At 37.2% G+C, this 14,152-nt stretch overlaps 1 protein-coding gene across 1 annotated transcript in view; it reads left to right on the forward strand.

Moving 5' to 3' along the window:
• Positions 1-14,152, forward strand: part of LOC124776800 (serine protease snake-like) — a 388,660-nt gene that overhangs the window by 330,779 nt on the left and 43,729 nt on the right. Inside the window, exons 7-8 of the mRNA XM_047251945.1 lie at positions 3,578-3,684; positions 5,677-5,936. Coding sequence (XP_047107901.1) covers positions 3,578-3,684; positions 5,677-5,936 — 367 coding nt within the window. The remainder of the gene's footprint in view (positions 1-3,577; positions 3,685-5,676; positions 5,937-14,152) is intronic.

Raw genomic sequence — 14,152 nt, forward strand, 5'->3', positions numbered from 1 at the left:
GTATTTCCATAGCTATCATATATAACTGCTCACTCCCTGAAAGATCTGTACTTAGGAACTGGAAAGTTTAACACCAATACTTAAGGAAGGAAAAGAAAGTAATCTGCTGAATCACAGGCCCCCATCACTAAAATTGCTTTGAACACATAGTTTGTTCAAAGAGTATGAATTAATTGCAGAAAATGAGCATTTGGTACATAGCACAGACACAGAAAATATTATTCTCATGAAACACAACGCTCTTTGTTCACGTGAAATAATGAATGATACCAACAGTGGGTCTTAAGCTAAGTCCATATGCCTAGATTTCCAGAAGACCTTAAACACAGTTCCTTATGGGTGGATTCTAATAATATTGTTTGCTTAGAGAGTGTTGATACAGTTGTGCAACTGGATTCATGATTTCCAGCCAGAAAGGTCACAGTTTGTAGTAACTGATGGAAAGTCAGTGTGTAAATCAGGCATGATGTCTGGTGTTCCACAAGAAACTGTAACAGGCCCTCTACTGTCCCTAATTTATATAAACATTTAGGAGACACTGTGAGCTACTTCCTTAGATTATTTGTTGATGATGCTAACACTTATAGTCAAATAAAGTCATCTGAAGATCAAAACCAATTGCAAAATGATGCATAGAAGATACAAGTGAGGTGCAACAAGTGGCAATAAAAACTGTGAGGTCATCCACATGAGTAAAAAAAAGCAAATTCATTAAATTTTGGTTACATGGTAAATCACACAAATTTGAAACCTGTCAATTCGCTAAATAGCTGGAGTTACAATCACGAACAGCCTAATCTGGTGGAATGCTCACATAGAAAATGTAGTTCAGAACCAAAGAGTGTATTATGTTGGCAGAATACTTAGATGATGCAAAATATCTACTAAAGAGACTGTCTGCATTATGCTCACCATCTTCTCCTGGAGTTTTGCTGCATAATGTGGAATCCTTACAGAGATGACATTAAAGGTGGGCACTGAGGAAGTTTAAAGAAAGGCATTATTGCAATAAAGGAAGAGAATAGTATACACGTTGGGCTGACAATAATTAAAACAGTGTTTCTTATTGCCCTGGGATCTTCTCATGAAATTTCAATCACCAACTTTCTCCTTCAAATGTGGAAATATTTTGTTGGCTTTCACATACTCAAGGAGAAATGACTGTTGTGATAAAATAAGAGAGATCTGAGCTCACACAGAGAGATTTAAATGTTCATTTTTCCTACTTATTATTTTGTTTATATTCTAAGTGATGTTTTTAGTTGATATAAAGTTTTCTGACGTTATGTGAAGTACATTTTTGTTGTTACTGCAGTAATGTGAATTCCAGGATGAAAACCACAAGCAGAACATAGGAAAGGAAACCACTCACCTACAGTTCAATGATGTGGGTGCACATCAGAAAATCTCAATGATCTGTTAATTGTAACTTTGCACTAGCATCACTACCATTGTGGACATGGGCACCATACTAACATTTACTTATTCTTTTAGAATAGCACTTGCAATGTGCTTTCTCTACTGTTTACTGAATGTATTCTGGTCTCTGACTTCTTATACAGTTTTTTATCATCAACGGTTCCCTCTAGTAATGTGGAAGCTATTCCCTGATATATTTCAAAGATTCATTTATTCAGTTCTGTGGAAAACCACCTCATTCCTTATATTATTAGTCTACTTATTTGCTAACATTCTTCTGTTGCACCACATCTCAAATTCTTCAGTTCTCTTCTGTTCCATTTTTCCCTGTGTCCATGATTCACTACCTAACATCTCTATGCCTGGTTCTTTTCATTCTGCTAGTCTGTTTTTTATGTCTCCCTTGTTTCATCTGTCATGAGTTATTTTGCTTACAATGCACCAGAATTGCTTAACTTCATCTGCATCACGATCATCAGTTTTTATTCTCATTTTTGCTACTTATCATTATGTTTGTCTTTCCACAATTTGTTTCAGCCCATATTCTTTACTAATTAGACTGCTCATTCCAATCAACAGTTTCTGTAAATATTCTTCAATTCCACAGAGGTTGCAATGTCATTACTGAATATTAACATTGATGTACTTTCACTTCAAGTTTTACCTTTCACAAATTCAATCTAATAATCATCTAACAGATTTTCAGTTTTATTTTTTTCAGCAACTCAGATACATGAGCTGTTAAGCTGATTGTGTGATAATTCTCACACTTGTCACCTCTTGCTTTCTTCAAAATTGTGTGGATAATGTTTCTCCAAAAATATACCACCAACCTCACATATTCTACACTCTAACATGCATAGTGGTTTTGTTGTCACTTGCTCAAGTGATTTTGGGAATTCCAGTGGAATTTGAACTATCCCTTCTGCCTTATCTGATCTTAAGTCTTCCAAAGCTCTTTTCAGTTCTGATTCTAATACTGGGTCCCCTAGCTCTTCGCTGTCTATGCCTGTTGCTTCTTCCAACACCTCAGCAGACGAGTCTCCCCCCTGTAGAGGCCTTCAATACACCCTTTCCACCCATCTTGAATTTTAATTGCATTCTTAATGTCAGCTTGCTAGCTTTTAATTTCACCAGTGGTTGTTTTGGCCTCCTGTAGATGGAGTTAGTCCTTCCAACAATTATTTCTTGTTCAATTTTTCACATTTTTTTGTTCAACCATTTGGCCTTATGACCACGTACGTCCTATTTATTTCATTCCAAAGTAACTTTTATTTCTGTATTCATGAAAGTCCCTGAAAATTTTTGTACTTTGTTCTTTTGTTGATCAACTGCAGTATTTCTTCCATTACCTTTGGTTTCTTCACAATTACTTCCCCCTAGCAAGGTTTTTATTTTTACCTTCAGCGACAGCTCTTTTTATAGGTATCCACTCCTCTTCAACTGAAGCACCTAATGAGCTATTCACCATGACAGGATCTACAGCCACAGAGATTTTCAAGTCTACCTCTTCATCATTACTGCATTGTGATCTGAGTTTATATTTGCTCTTGGGTATACCTTGAAATTCAATATCTCATTTTGAAATCTCTGCCTGACTATGACGTAACCCTTCTGAAATCTTCCCATACCTTTTGGCCTTTTCAAAATGTATCTTCTGCTCTTGTAATTTTTAAGACAGTATTTGCTGTTAAAAGCTGAAATATATGGCAGCATTGAGTCTTTGTCCTTTTATTTATACTGCCAAGGCCATATTCTCCCATGATCCTTTTTTCTTCTCCTTCCTCTACAACTGCATTCCAATCCCCCAAGACGACTAGATTTTCATCTGCCTTTACACACTGAATTACCTGTTCAGTATCCATATACAGATTTTCTCTTTCTTCGTTTCCTGCTTGCAGCATCAGTATGTACACCAGAACTATTGTTGTTGGTGTTCATTTGTGTCAATTCTGATAACAACCCTATAACTGAACTGTTGATAGTAACTCACTCCCTGCCTACCTTCCTATTCATGAATCCTATTACATTATCTTTTGCTGTTGCTGATATTATCCTATTCTCACCTGACAAGATTTTCTATCTTCCCTACCATTTTAAAACTTCTCTTCTACTACTACTTAGCTACATATGTGTGATAAACAATATATGTTAACAGGCTGCTATTGGTTATCAAGTTGATGGTAATCTGGAATGGAACTGTGGGGGATCATTAATCAGTGAATATTATGTCCTTACTGCTGCACACTGCACACACATTGGAAAGTAAGTATAGACCTCAGCACAACTAGGATTGTATTCTGCTAACCATTATTGCTGTTTTAGATATTAGTCAAAGGCACAATGGAACGAAATAAAAGTGTTCGCATGAATATTGTCTATTAGTGTTACTTGTAAATTTAATAAAATTAAACAAAATGTCACCAAATACAGTTACTGATTACTGATCCCATTGACACAAAACATCAAATTAGAAAGGTAATGACTTACCTGTGTATAAATGATGGGTAGCACACAGATTGCACTAAATTGTGAATTAAGTTCAAAATTAGTCACCATCAGCTATATTACTGAGCATTTGTTGCTGAATGTACCTGCATCAACACTACAGTGGAATTCACCTTACAATCACCATCACCATCCACACCCCTGTGTGCCTCTTCCATACATGCACTACACACATGATGTTCATTGAGATCGCATTTTGAAAAGACATGCACAAAACAATTACAGTAGATCTCAAGGTACTTCGGAGAATTTAACATTTATTTCATTAATGTGGTGTGGAAAGTCCTGGCAGAATGTAAATTTTTTGAGACTGAAGGTAACAGCTCACCAAACAGTAGAATCCAACAATCCATGATGCCCCACTGCAGCTGTTTACTGTGCTCCTACTAAAATATATTTTGCTCCTGTCAATGAACACCACTAACCAGTTGCTCATGTTAAAGATATGAACCACATCCTTCACTGACACTCAACAATTCCCACTCCATTACCACCTGGGTCCATACTTGTCACCGTTCATTCCATCTCCATAGACACAAACATCCCTCATGTCCACAGCCTTGTGCTATCAAACATTACCTCTCCAACAACCTTCCAACTCCACACCCCTATCCTCAGTCTTCCACAGCCCTGACACCTTCTCTTCTACTCACTTCACGTGGTCCTTCTCAGCTCAATGCACCACCTTCCTGGACACTGACTTCCACAATCCTGATGGCTCCATGCATACTTCTGTCCATATTAAGCCCACTAACCAACAACAGTACCTGGATTTTGAAAGCTTTTATCCATTCCACACCAAAAGATCACTTCCCTATATTCCGACCGCCTGTGGACGTCGTATCTTCAGTGGCCAGAATTTCCTTTCCCAGTATGCTGAATATGCTACTAAGGTCTTCTCACTGGCACTGTCCCCCAAACTTAGTTCACAAATAATTTTCCCATGCCATCCCCTCACACACATCTAATCCTTCCACAACTCCAAAGAGACAGCTGTAAAGGAGTGGACCCCTCGTAACCCAGTACCACTGCAGGCTGGAACAACTGAACTTTGCCCTTCATCAGGGTTTTAACTATGACAAGAAACCAGGAACATCCTACTCACTATCATTCCCATGCTCCTAAAGTGGTTGTCTGCATCTCACCCAATGTAAACAGTACCCTAGTCTATCCCTATCTCTAAGCCACATCCACTCTTAACCTCTTGCCTCATGGGCCATATCCTTATGAAGGACCCAAGTGCAACACCTGCAAGATTCACTCACCCAGTACATCCTACTCCTCCCCTATTACAGGTCTGTTTCCCCATCAGAGGGAGGGGGGGGGGGGCTGCCAGTGAAAGCAGACAGGTTATACACCAGCTCTGCTGCAGTTTCTGCACATTTTGCATGAATATGATCACCAGCCAACAGTCCAATCAAATAAATGGTTTATTGGAAATTCTATTTCTAACAACATTCAAGAATTTGTAAGACATCTTCAAACACTGAAGACAGTGTATGTAACAGCAACATCTTCATAGGCAGGGGAGTTATCTTCCATCAATAGGATACAATTTTATTTAAGGCACATTAATTTTTGTTAACAGTCATTACATCTGAGCTGCTAAAATGAAACATTTTATTTGCAGCGTTTCATATACAAACTGAGAACCATACTGATGTCAGTTATAGAAAATGTTACTAACTTGTCTTTAAACACATTATTTTTACTTATTTCTTAACAAAAAGGTGCTTTAACAAATTACAGATATCCTGCAGTAATAGTTCGTCTTGGTGAGCATAATCTGAAAAGTGATGATGATGGAGCACTTCCTGTGGATTATCACATTGCAGATTTAGTGCGCCATCCTGAATACAAAGGACCAAGCAAATACAATGATATTGCTCTATTACGTCTTAGTGAGCGTGTGAATTTCACGTGGCCTATACGACCTGCTTGTCTCTACACACATGATAAATTCTCAGATAGCAGGGCAATTGCTACTGGTTGGGGTAAAACTGAGTATGGTGAGTATAAAAAGTGAAATGCAATAAATTTAAAAAAATACACCCTATTGCAAAAATGTAAGAGCAAAAAATTATTTACCTGATAATTTGTATGAGTAATGAACTGCCTTGCATAATACTTCAAAAGTAATCAATTGTTACCTAATTCGAAAGTACAAAATGTTCCAAACCCACATACAAAATATATTGTAGAAGATACCTGTAAGAATGAAGTGAGGATATAATAGTGTCCAGAAAGCTCATCTAATGTTGCTACAGAGCATCACAAATATAGGCACCAATGTGTATCTGCAAATTTATAAACCCATTGAACTGCCTCCTCTGTAGGTATTCAGTGAGTGTCATTTATGACAGCTTAATGTAGTCAGATAATAATTTAGGTGGCAACATACATACAATTTATTTGTAAAGATTTGTGTTGATCACGTAAGTTGTACAATTTGCAGTTTCAGCTGTTGCAGTCTTCAGATCTGTTATGAACACAACAACAGTGGGATGGCAAACTCGTCCTATTAAATGAAGATAATCTATAAAATGCCTAGAAATACTTGAGTGACAAATAAAAAAACAATAACATGACTAACAATCATGCATACCAATAATACATAATGACACAAAACAACTGCTGTGACATTATCTGAGGTACAGAGGCAAGAGAGAGTGCTGAGTTCACTACTACCAGAGTCACATCAGCATAATGTGTCTGTGCTTAACATACAAAGGATTACAAAATAATCTAAGAGTAAAATTAAAGTTAAAAATACTTTAACAAACTTTGTCAGTGTGTCTTCAGTCCTGAGACTGGTTTGCTGCAGCTCTCCATGCTACTCTATCCTGTGCAAGCTTCTTCATCTCCCAGTACCTACTGCAACCTACATCCTTCTGAATTTGCTTAGTGTATTCAACTCTTGGTCTCCCTCTACGATTTTTACCCTCCACGCTGCCCTCCAATGCTAAATTGGTGATCCCTTGATGCCTCAGAATGTGTCCTACCAACCGATCCTTTCTTCTAGTCCCGTTGTGCCGCAAACTCCTCTTCTCCCCAATCCAGTTCAATACCTCCTCATTAGTTATGTGATCTACCCATCTAATCTTCAGCATTCTTCTGTAGCACCACATTTCGAAAGCTTTTATTCTCTTCTTGTCCAAATTATTTATCGTCCATGTTTCACTTCCATACATGGCTACACTCCATACAAATACTTTCAGAAATGACTTCCTGACACTTAGATCTATACATGATGTTAACAAATTTCTCTTCTTTAGAAACACTTTCCTTGCCATTGCCAGTCTACATTTTATATCCTCTCTACTTCGACCATCATCAGTTATTGTGCTCCCAAATAGCAAAACGCATCTAATACTTTAAGTGTCTCATTTTTAATCTAATTCCCTCAGCATCACTCGACTTAATTCGACTACATTCCATTATCCTCGTTTTGCTTTTGTTGATGTTCATCTTATATCCTCCTTTCAAGACACTATCCATTCCGTTCAGCTGCTCTTCCAGGTCCTTTTCTGTCTCTGACAGAATTACAACGTCATCGGCGACCCTCAAAGTTTTTATTTCTTCTCCATGGATTTTAATACCTACTCTGAATTTGCCTTTTGTTTCCTTCACTGCTTGCTCAATTTACAGATTGAATAACATTGGGGTGAGGCTACAACCCTGTCTCACTCCCTTCCCAACCACTGCTTCCCTTTCATGCCCCTCGACTCTTATAACTGCCATCTGGTTTCTGTACAAATTGTAAATAGCCTTTCACTCCCTGTATTTTATCCCTGCCACCTTCAGAATTTGTCATTTGTCAGTGTCTGCTTCAGTATTTTAATGTTAACACTGAAGGTCTCAGAATGATCAAATGAATATGTTATGCAAAATATCAAATGCAAGAAAAAAAAGTGTCACTAACTAATAAAACTAGGCAGCTAAAATTGGTCAGAATATGGAAAGGTATATCACTATTAAAATTTACAAATCTCAGCACATTTTGATCAAAGCCATTGTTTTTGACAAAAATTTAAGGTGCTAAATGTTAGACTCAGAAAGATGAAAATTTATACTTTAGCCGCAGATTCATATAAAAACAGTAACTAAGCCACATCAATAAGCTACCTCCATTAGTTTTCAAGTTATTTACTAAAAACCAAATTTGGAATGCATATGTCCTTATTCATTATAAATCAATTTTTGCAATAGAAAGTTCCAATTAAAGCTCTCAATTACAGTAATAAAATGATGCATCTGCACCATATTTAAAAAAATGTATCATAAATAACTATAAATACAAGGAATCTCAATGAGGCAGATCAGAGATCATCTTCTACTGTTGGTTACATTCTAAAAATTCTGTCTGGCAAAGTTTAAATGCAGTCAAGCTAAAACTTTTTCAGTAACTAAAACAAATATAACTCTATTTATGTAATAATTAAGAAGACAGTTATTTGTTAAATGACAGACCTATTAATTAATATGGGTCTGGGAAAGGGTCCTATCAGGTGCTGCTACCTCTGTCTAGGGCACTGATAGCAAGTGTTTCATTTGGTGGTCCACTGTGTCCATATATAAATACAGCTAGACAGGTACTGGTAGAAGACACTTCACTCTGAAATGGTAATTTGTTTGTGTTAGTCAAATGTCTGCATGCATTGGGCCTCGGATGACATCAGAGATGGGCAGAGTTGAACGCATTTTCAGTAACAGTAGGAAGTGAACTCATGAGGATTGTACACCATCCTGGATGACTCAGATTTCACAAAATTCTGCCGCCCATAATGTTGACAAAACTGCATAGTAAGTGGTGAGATTATTTTCCACTTTTAAGGCAAGTAATTATCTTTTGGAGATTAGAAGTCAGGGCAACAGACCATTTTACTTGGAACTTCCCATAGAGGTTGCCCCTGAACTGTTAATAGTGTTTTCCCCTTAGGGGTATTATTATTATCATTAGGAATGTTAAAGTATTTTGTGCATGTGGTCTTTTATGGAATATATCAAACAATTAAAATTAAAATTTAAAAAAATTATAGTCATAGTTCCTGATCTCAGTAAGTAAACAGAAAGTAGGAACACTTTCTTTCAGTGAGCACAAAGAGTAATGTAGATTTGCAGATTAGAAATTACAGTCAGTATGTTCTCTATCACTTACTGGCTGACAGCAAAAAACAGTTTTTAGGCTCTTGTAAATGGCAAAGGTAGTTGTAAAGCATGCACAGACAATTTAAGTGTCTATTACAATGACATAACAAAGTAATGGTCAATTAGGATAATTACCCACCACCCTACAATGCAAAATATATAAATATCAACAATATCTGTACACATAGGTACAAAGTAAATGCTGGTGATGTCCTGGGGACATCATATAGAACAGTACAGACCACCAAGCTAGTGTACATAAGTGAACAGTAGGGTAAATTCAGAGGTAAAAAAAATGCAATACACATAAATGTTAATTAAAATTCTTTCCTATGGCAAAATGAGCATCTGACAATAAAACATACATTGAAATCCAATGTGTGGAAATAAAATCCATGCTTAAAAACCATGTACAATGGGAAAGAGTAACACTAGAAAGCCATTACTCTGCCAGAGTAAATACCATATCACTGTGTAAAAGTCATAATAAAAGATGGAACAGTAACATCAAATGTGCTGATAGAAACATTCTAGCATGACAAATCAATTCAACGTAGCCATAGGAGAATATAATCAACAAAACAATGATTATTTAATTAAAATCTTAATAATCGATAATGCATTTGGAATGGAATCTAACTAACATGCACAATGGCCTCTCTCTTAGAAGTTGTTGTTTCCCTATGGCAGAGCTTACAGAAGGAGGCCCAGTCTCTTTGCTGCTGGTGGCCTTTGAACATGCTGAATGCCAGGTTGCTGCTCTCTGTAGATCATAAATAAGAATTCAGATTAAACTCACTCTGTTTGTTCAGCACTTATCCTGGTTTTCAATTTCTATACATGTAACTACTGAACTACTGATAGCCTTGGGAGAGCCTGCCCTGACAAAACTCTTATCATCTGGTGAGGAAGATGTATGAGACAGACAAAATACCATCAGACTTCAAGAAGAATATAGTAATCCCAATCCCAAAGAAAGCAGGTGTTGACGGATGTGAAAATTACCGAACTATCAGTTTAATAGGTCATGGCTGCAAAATACTAACACAAATTGTTTACAGATGAATGGAAAAACTGGTAGAAGCCGAGCTCGGGGAAGATTAGTTTGTTGAAATATGTGAGGCAATACTGACCCCATGACGTATCTTAGAAGATAGATTAAGGAAAGTCAAACCTATGTCTCTAGCATTTGTAGACTTAGAGAAAGCTTTTGACTGAAATACTCTCTTTCAAAACCAGATGGCAGTTATAAGAGTCAAGGGGCATGAAAGGGAAGCAGTGGTTGGGAAGGGAGTGAGTTAGGGTTGTAGCCTATCCCCGATGTTATTCAATCTGTATATTGAGCAAGCAGTAAAGGAAACAAAAGAAACATTTGGAGTAGGAATTAAAACCCATGGAGAAGAAAAAAAAAACTTTGAGGTTTCCGATGACTTTGTAATTCTGTTAGAGACAGCAAACAACCTGGAAGAGCAGTTGAACAGAATGGACAGTATCTTGAAAGGAGTATAATAAGATGAACATCTACAAAAGCAACACAAGGATAATGGAACATTGAATTAAATTGGGTGATGCTGAGGGAATTAGATTAGGAAATGAGACACTTAAAGTAGTAGATGAGTTTTGCTGTTTGGGGAGCAAAATAACTGATGATGGTTGAAGTAAAGAGGATATAAAGTGTAGAATGGCAATGGCAGGAAAGTGTTTCTAAAGAAGAGAAATTTGTTGACATGAAGTATAGATTTAAGTGTCAGGAAGTCGTTTCTGAAAGCATTTGTGTGGAGTGTAGCCATGTATGGAAGAGAAACATGGACGATAAATAGTTTAGAGAAGAAGAGAATAGAAGCTTCCAAAATGTGGTGCTACAGAAGAATGCTGAAGGTTAGATGAGTAGATCAAAACTAATGAGGAGGTACTGGATAGAATTGGAGAGAAGAGGAATTTGTGGCACAACTTGACTAGAAGAAGGTTGGCAGGACATGTTCTGAGGCATCAAGGGATCACCAATTTAGTATTGGAGGGCAGTATGGGGGGTAAAAATCGTAGAGGGAGACCAAGAGGTGAGTACACTAAGCAGATTCAGAAGGTTGTACGTTGCAGTAGGTACTGGGAGATGAAGAAGCTTGCACAGCATAGAGTAGCATGGAGAGCTGCATAAAACCAGCCTCTGGATTGAAGACCACAATAACAACATACACATAAGTTTCCATTTCATACAGTAGACTCAACATTTGTCATTTTGGGACCTTATCAGTACATTGCTGTTTTCCTGCATATTTCCTGCCACATTCTTTTCTTTATCCAAATGTTTACCGAATGCACTCTTGTTTCAGTTAGACATATTCTCTAAAATGATTTGTGAATTTTTTCCCCATCTGATTGATATAAAACTTTCCACAGTCCTTGGGGTTGATCGTGCTCATGCAGGATTCCAAATATTTGTTGCTGTTGTTGCCAACTTTGTGGCATAACCTTGAACCAACTGTACCTTTTGTTCGAAACCCAGTTTTTTCTTTTTCTGATGGCGTGTGCAACTCTTTTTGAAAGTGAAATGTTGTACGACGTAGTAACAGACTTCTTGTTATGTGAACCTATTGTCTCCTTGTCACATATTTTGACCATAACTTGCAATAAATGTTGAGTACATTATTTTCCTTATATCCATCCATTTGACTTGGCTACTTGTTTGCCTTCAATACGTGTTTAAAAAATCTGTTTTCGGACAAAGTAGTCAATCTTGTGAATGTAAAAATGACAATGAAGTGGATCTTCAAATTAAGGATGTACTTTTTAATATTACTCGTTAGTTGAAAACAGGCATAATAAAAACACTATTGCTGAAAAAAACATTGTTTGTGTGTAGGCAAACTCAGTAACTTCAAACAAATGGACTGAGCAGTAAAAGCTAACCAATATCTATTCAGATCAGGTCATCATGAATGTAATGACACAAAACATATAGACTCACTTAAACACCTAAATTATAAATGTACCAGGAGCTAACAAGGGGAAGGCTGCTGTCGCAATTTATTATTGTGACTACATCCAAAAAACTGAAAAATTTACATATAACTCTGATTCAGTGGGACAATGTGAAAGTTCAAGACATACAGAATAATATAAAAAATCAATCATAGTAAACAAAAGTAAATTATATATAGAATGATAAATTTCAGTGATTTTGTGAGAAATGATTTGCTGCCTTCCACACACATTCCCAAATCTAGAACACAAGAAATGAAAAGTTTCATTGGATGAAAAATTATTCTAGACAACAGAAGGAGATGCTCTAATGATCATTTTTCAGTTTCCATATTCATTTTTTACACAAATATCATACCTAAAATTAACATAGAAATGACTTCATAAGGTGTTAATACTTTGTCAGCAGCATGGTATGGAAGGTATTTCCTACCAGTACTAACTCTTTCTCATGCCAGTGCTATGGAATCATACTGTTGTTAAATAAAATTCAGGAATTTTCAACAATTGAGACCCAGCTCAAGCTCTCATAAACATCAATCATATAATCAAAGGCTAATGCTCAACATCATTTTTCCTAACTTCCTTATATTCATATCTCATAATTTCCTACAGCATATCATCATCATCAGAAACACAATGCATTACAAAACACAGCATGATTAAGTCTATAATATTTCATTCCCCTAACATCATTATAAACCCCATAACCTTCACATACTCTTTGTAGTTCATAAGACAATAAACCTTCACATATCACAGCACTTCTTCTCAACATAAACCTCATCAGCATCAAATAATAGCTCACAAAACCTCATAATACTAACAATATGCCTCAAAGAGAAAAATTGCTCTGCATTGTAATTCTTGTATTCTATTCATAATACTACAACATGTGATATAAGCCAAGAAAAAATACATTAGTCATTAACTTCACAAATGTCTGAAAAACATCACTCTCCATTATGCCTCTGACTCATCTATGTCAAAAATTTAATTTTTTTTACACATGTAAGCTCATTTATGTTAGATTACTAGACTGACACACACACACACACACACACACACACACACACACACACACACACACACACACGCACACACACACACACACTCTGAAGAGACAAAAAAAACTGGTACACCTGACTAATGTCTGAAGCAGTGCTGGAGGTAATGGACACCATGAATCCTGCAGGGCTGTCCATAAATCCATCACATCTGGGGAATTTGGTGGGCAGCAGAGGTGTTTAATCTCAGAAGACTGTTCCTGGAACCACTCTATAGCACTTCTGGATGTGTGACCTGTCACATTTTTCTGCTGGAATTGCCCAAGTCTGTCAGAATGCACGATGTACATGAATGGATGGATGCGGGCGATTAGACAGGATGCTTGCATATGTGTCACCTGTCAGTGTCATATCTGGACATATCAAGGTCTCATATCACTCCAACTTCACTTGCCCTTCACCATTCTAGAACCATCCTGAACAATCCCCTGCTGACAGGCAGGGCCCATGGATTCATGAGGTTGTTTACATACCCATACTCACCCATCCACTTGATACAATTTAAAATGAGACTCATCTGACAAAGCAATATGTTTCCAGTCATCAACAGTCCAGTGTTAGTGCTGGCGGGCCCAGGCAAAGCATAAAGCTTTGTGTCATGCAGTCATCAAGGGTACATGAGTGGGCCTTCAGCTCCTAGAGCACTTAACAATGAAGTTTTGTTGAAAACATTTGTTAATGGCCTAGCATTGAAATCTGCAACAACCTGTGGAAGGGTTGAACTTCTGTCACATTAAGTGATTCTGTTCAATCATCATTGGTCCCGTTCTTGCAGGATATTTTTCCAGCTGCAGCGATGTCTGTGATTTGATGTTTTACCAGGTTCATGATATTCATGGTACAGTCATGAAATGGTCACATGGGAAAATCCCCACTTCAACACTACCTCAGAGATGCCGTGTCCCATCGCTCTTGCCCCCACTATAACGCAATGTTCAGACTGACTCAAATCTTGACAACCTGCCCATTGTAGCAGCAGTAACCCATCTAACAACTGTGACACACACACACACACACACGCACACACACAC

This window comes from Schistocerca piceifrons, chromosome 2 (assembly GCF_021461385.2).
Source record: "Schistocerca piceifrons isolate TAMUIC-IGC-003096 chromosome 2, iqSchPice1.1, whole genome shotgun sequence".
Lineage (NCBI taxonomy): Eukaryota > Metazoa > Arthropoda > Insecta > Orthoptera > Acrididae > Schistocerca > Schistocerca piceifrons.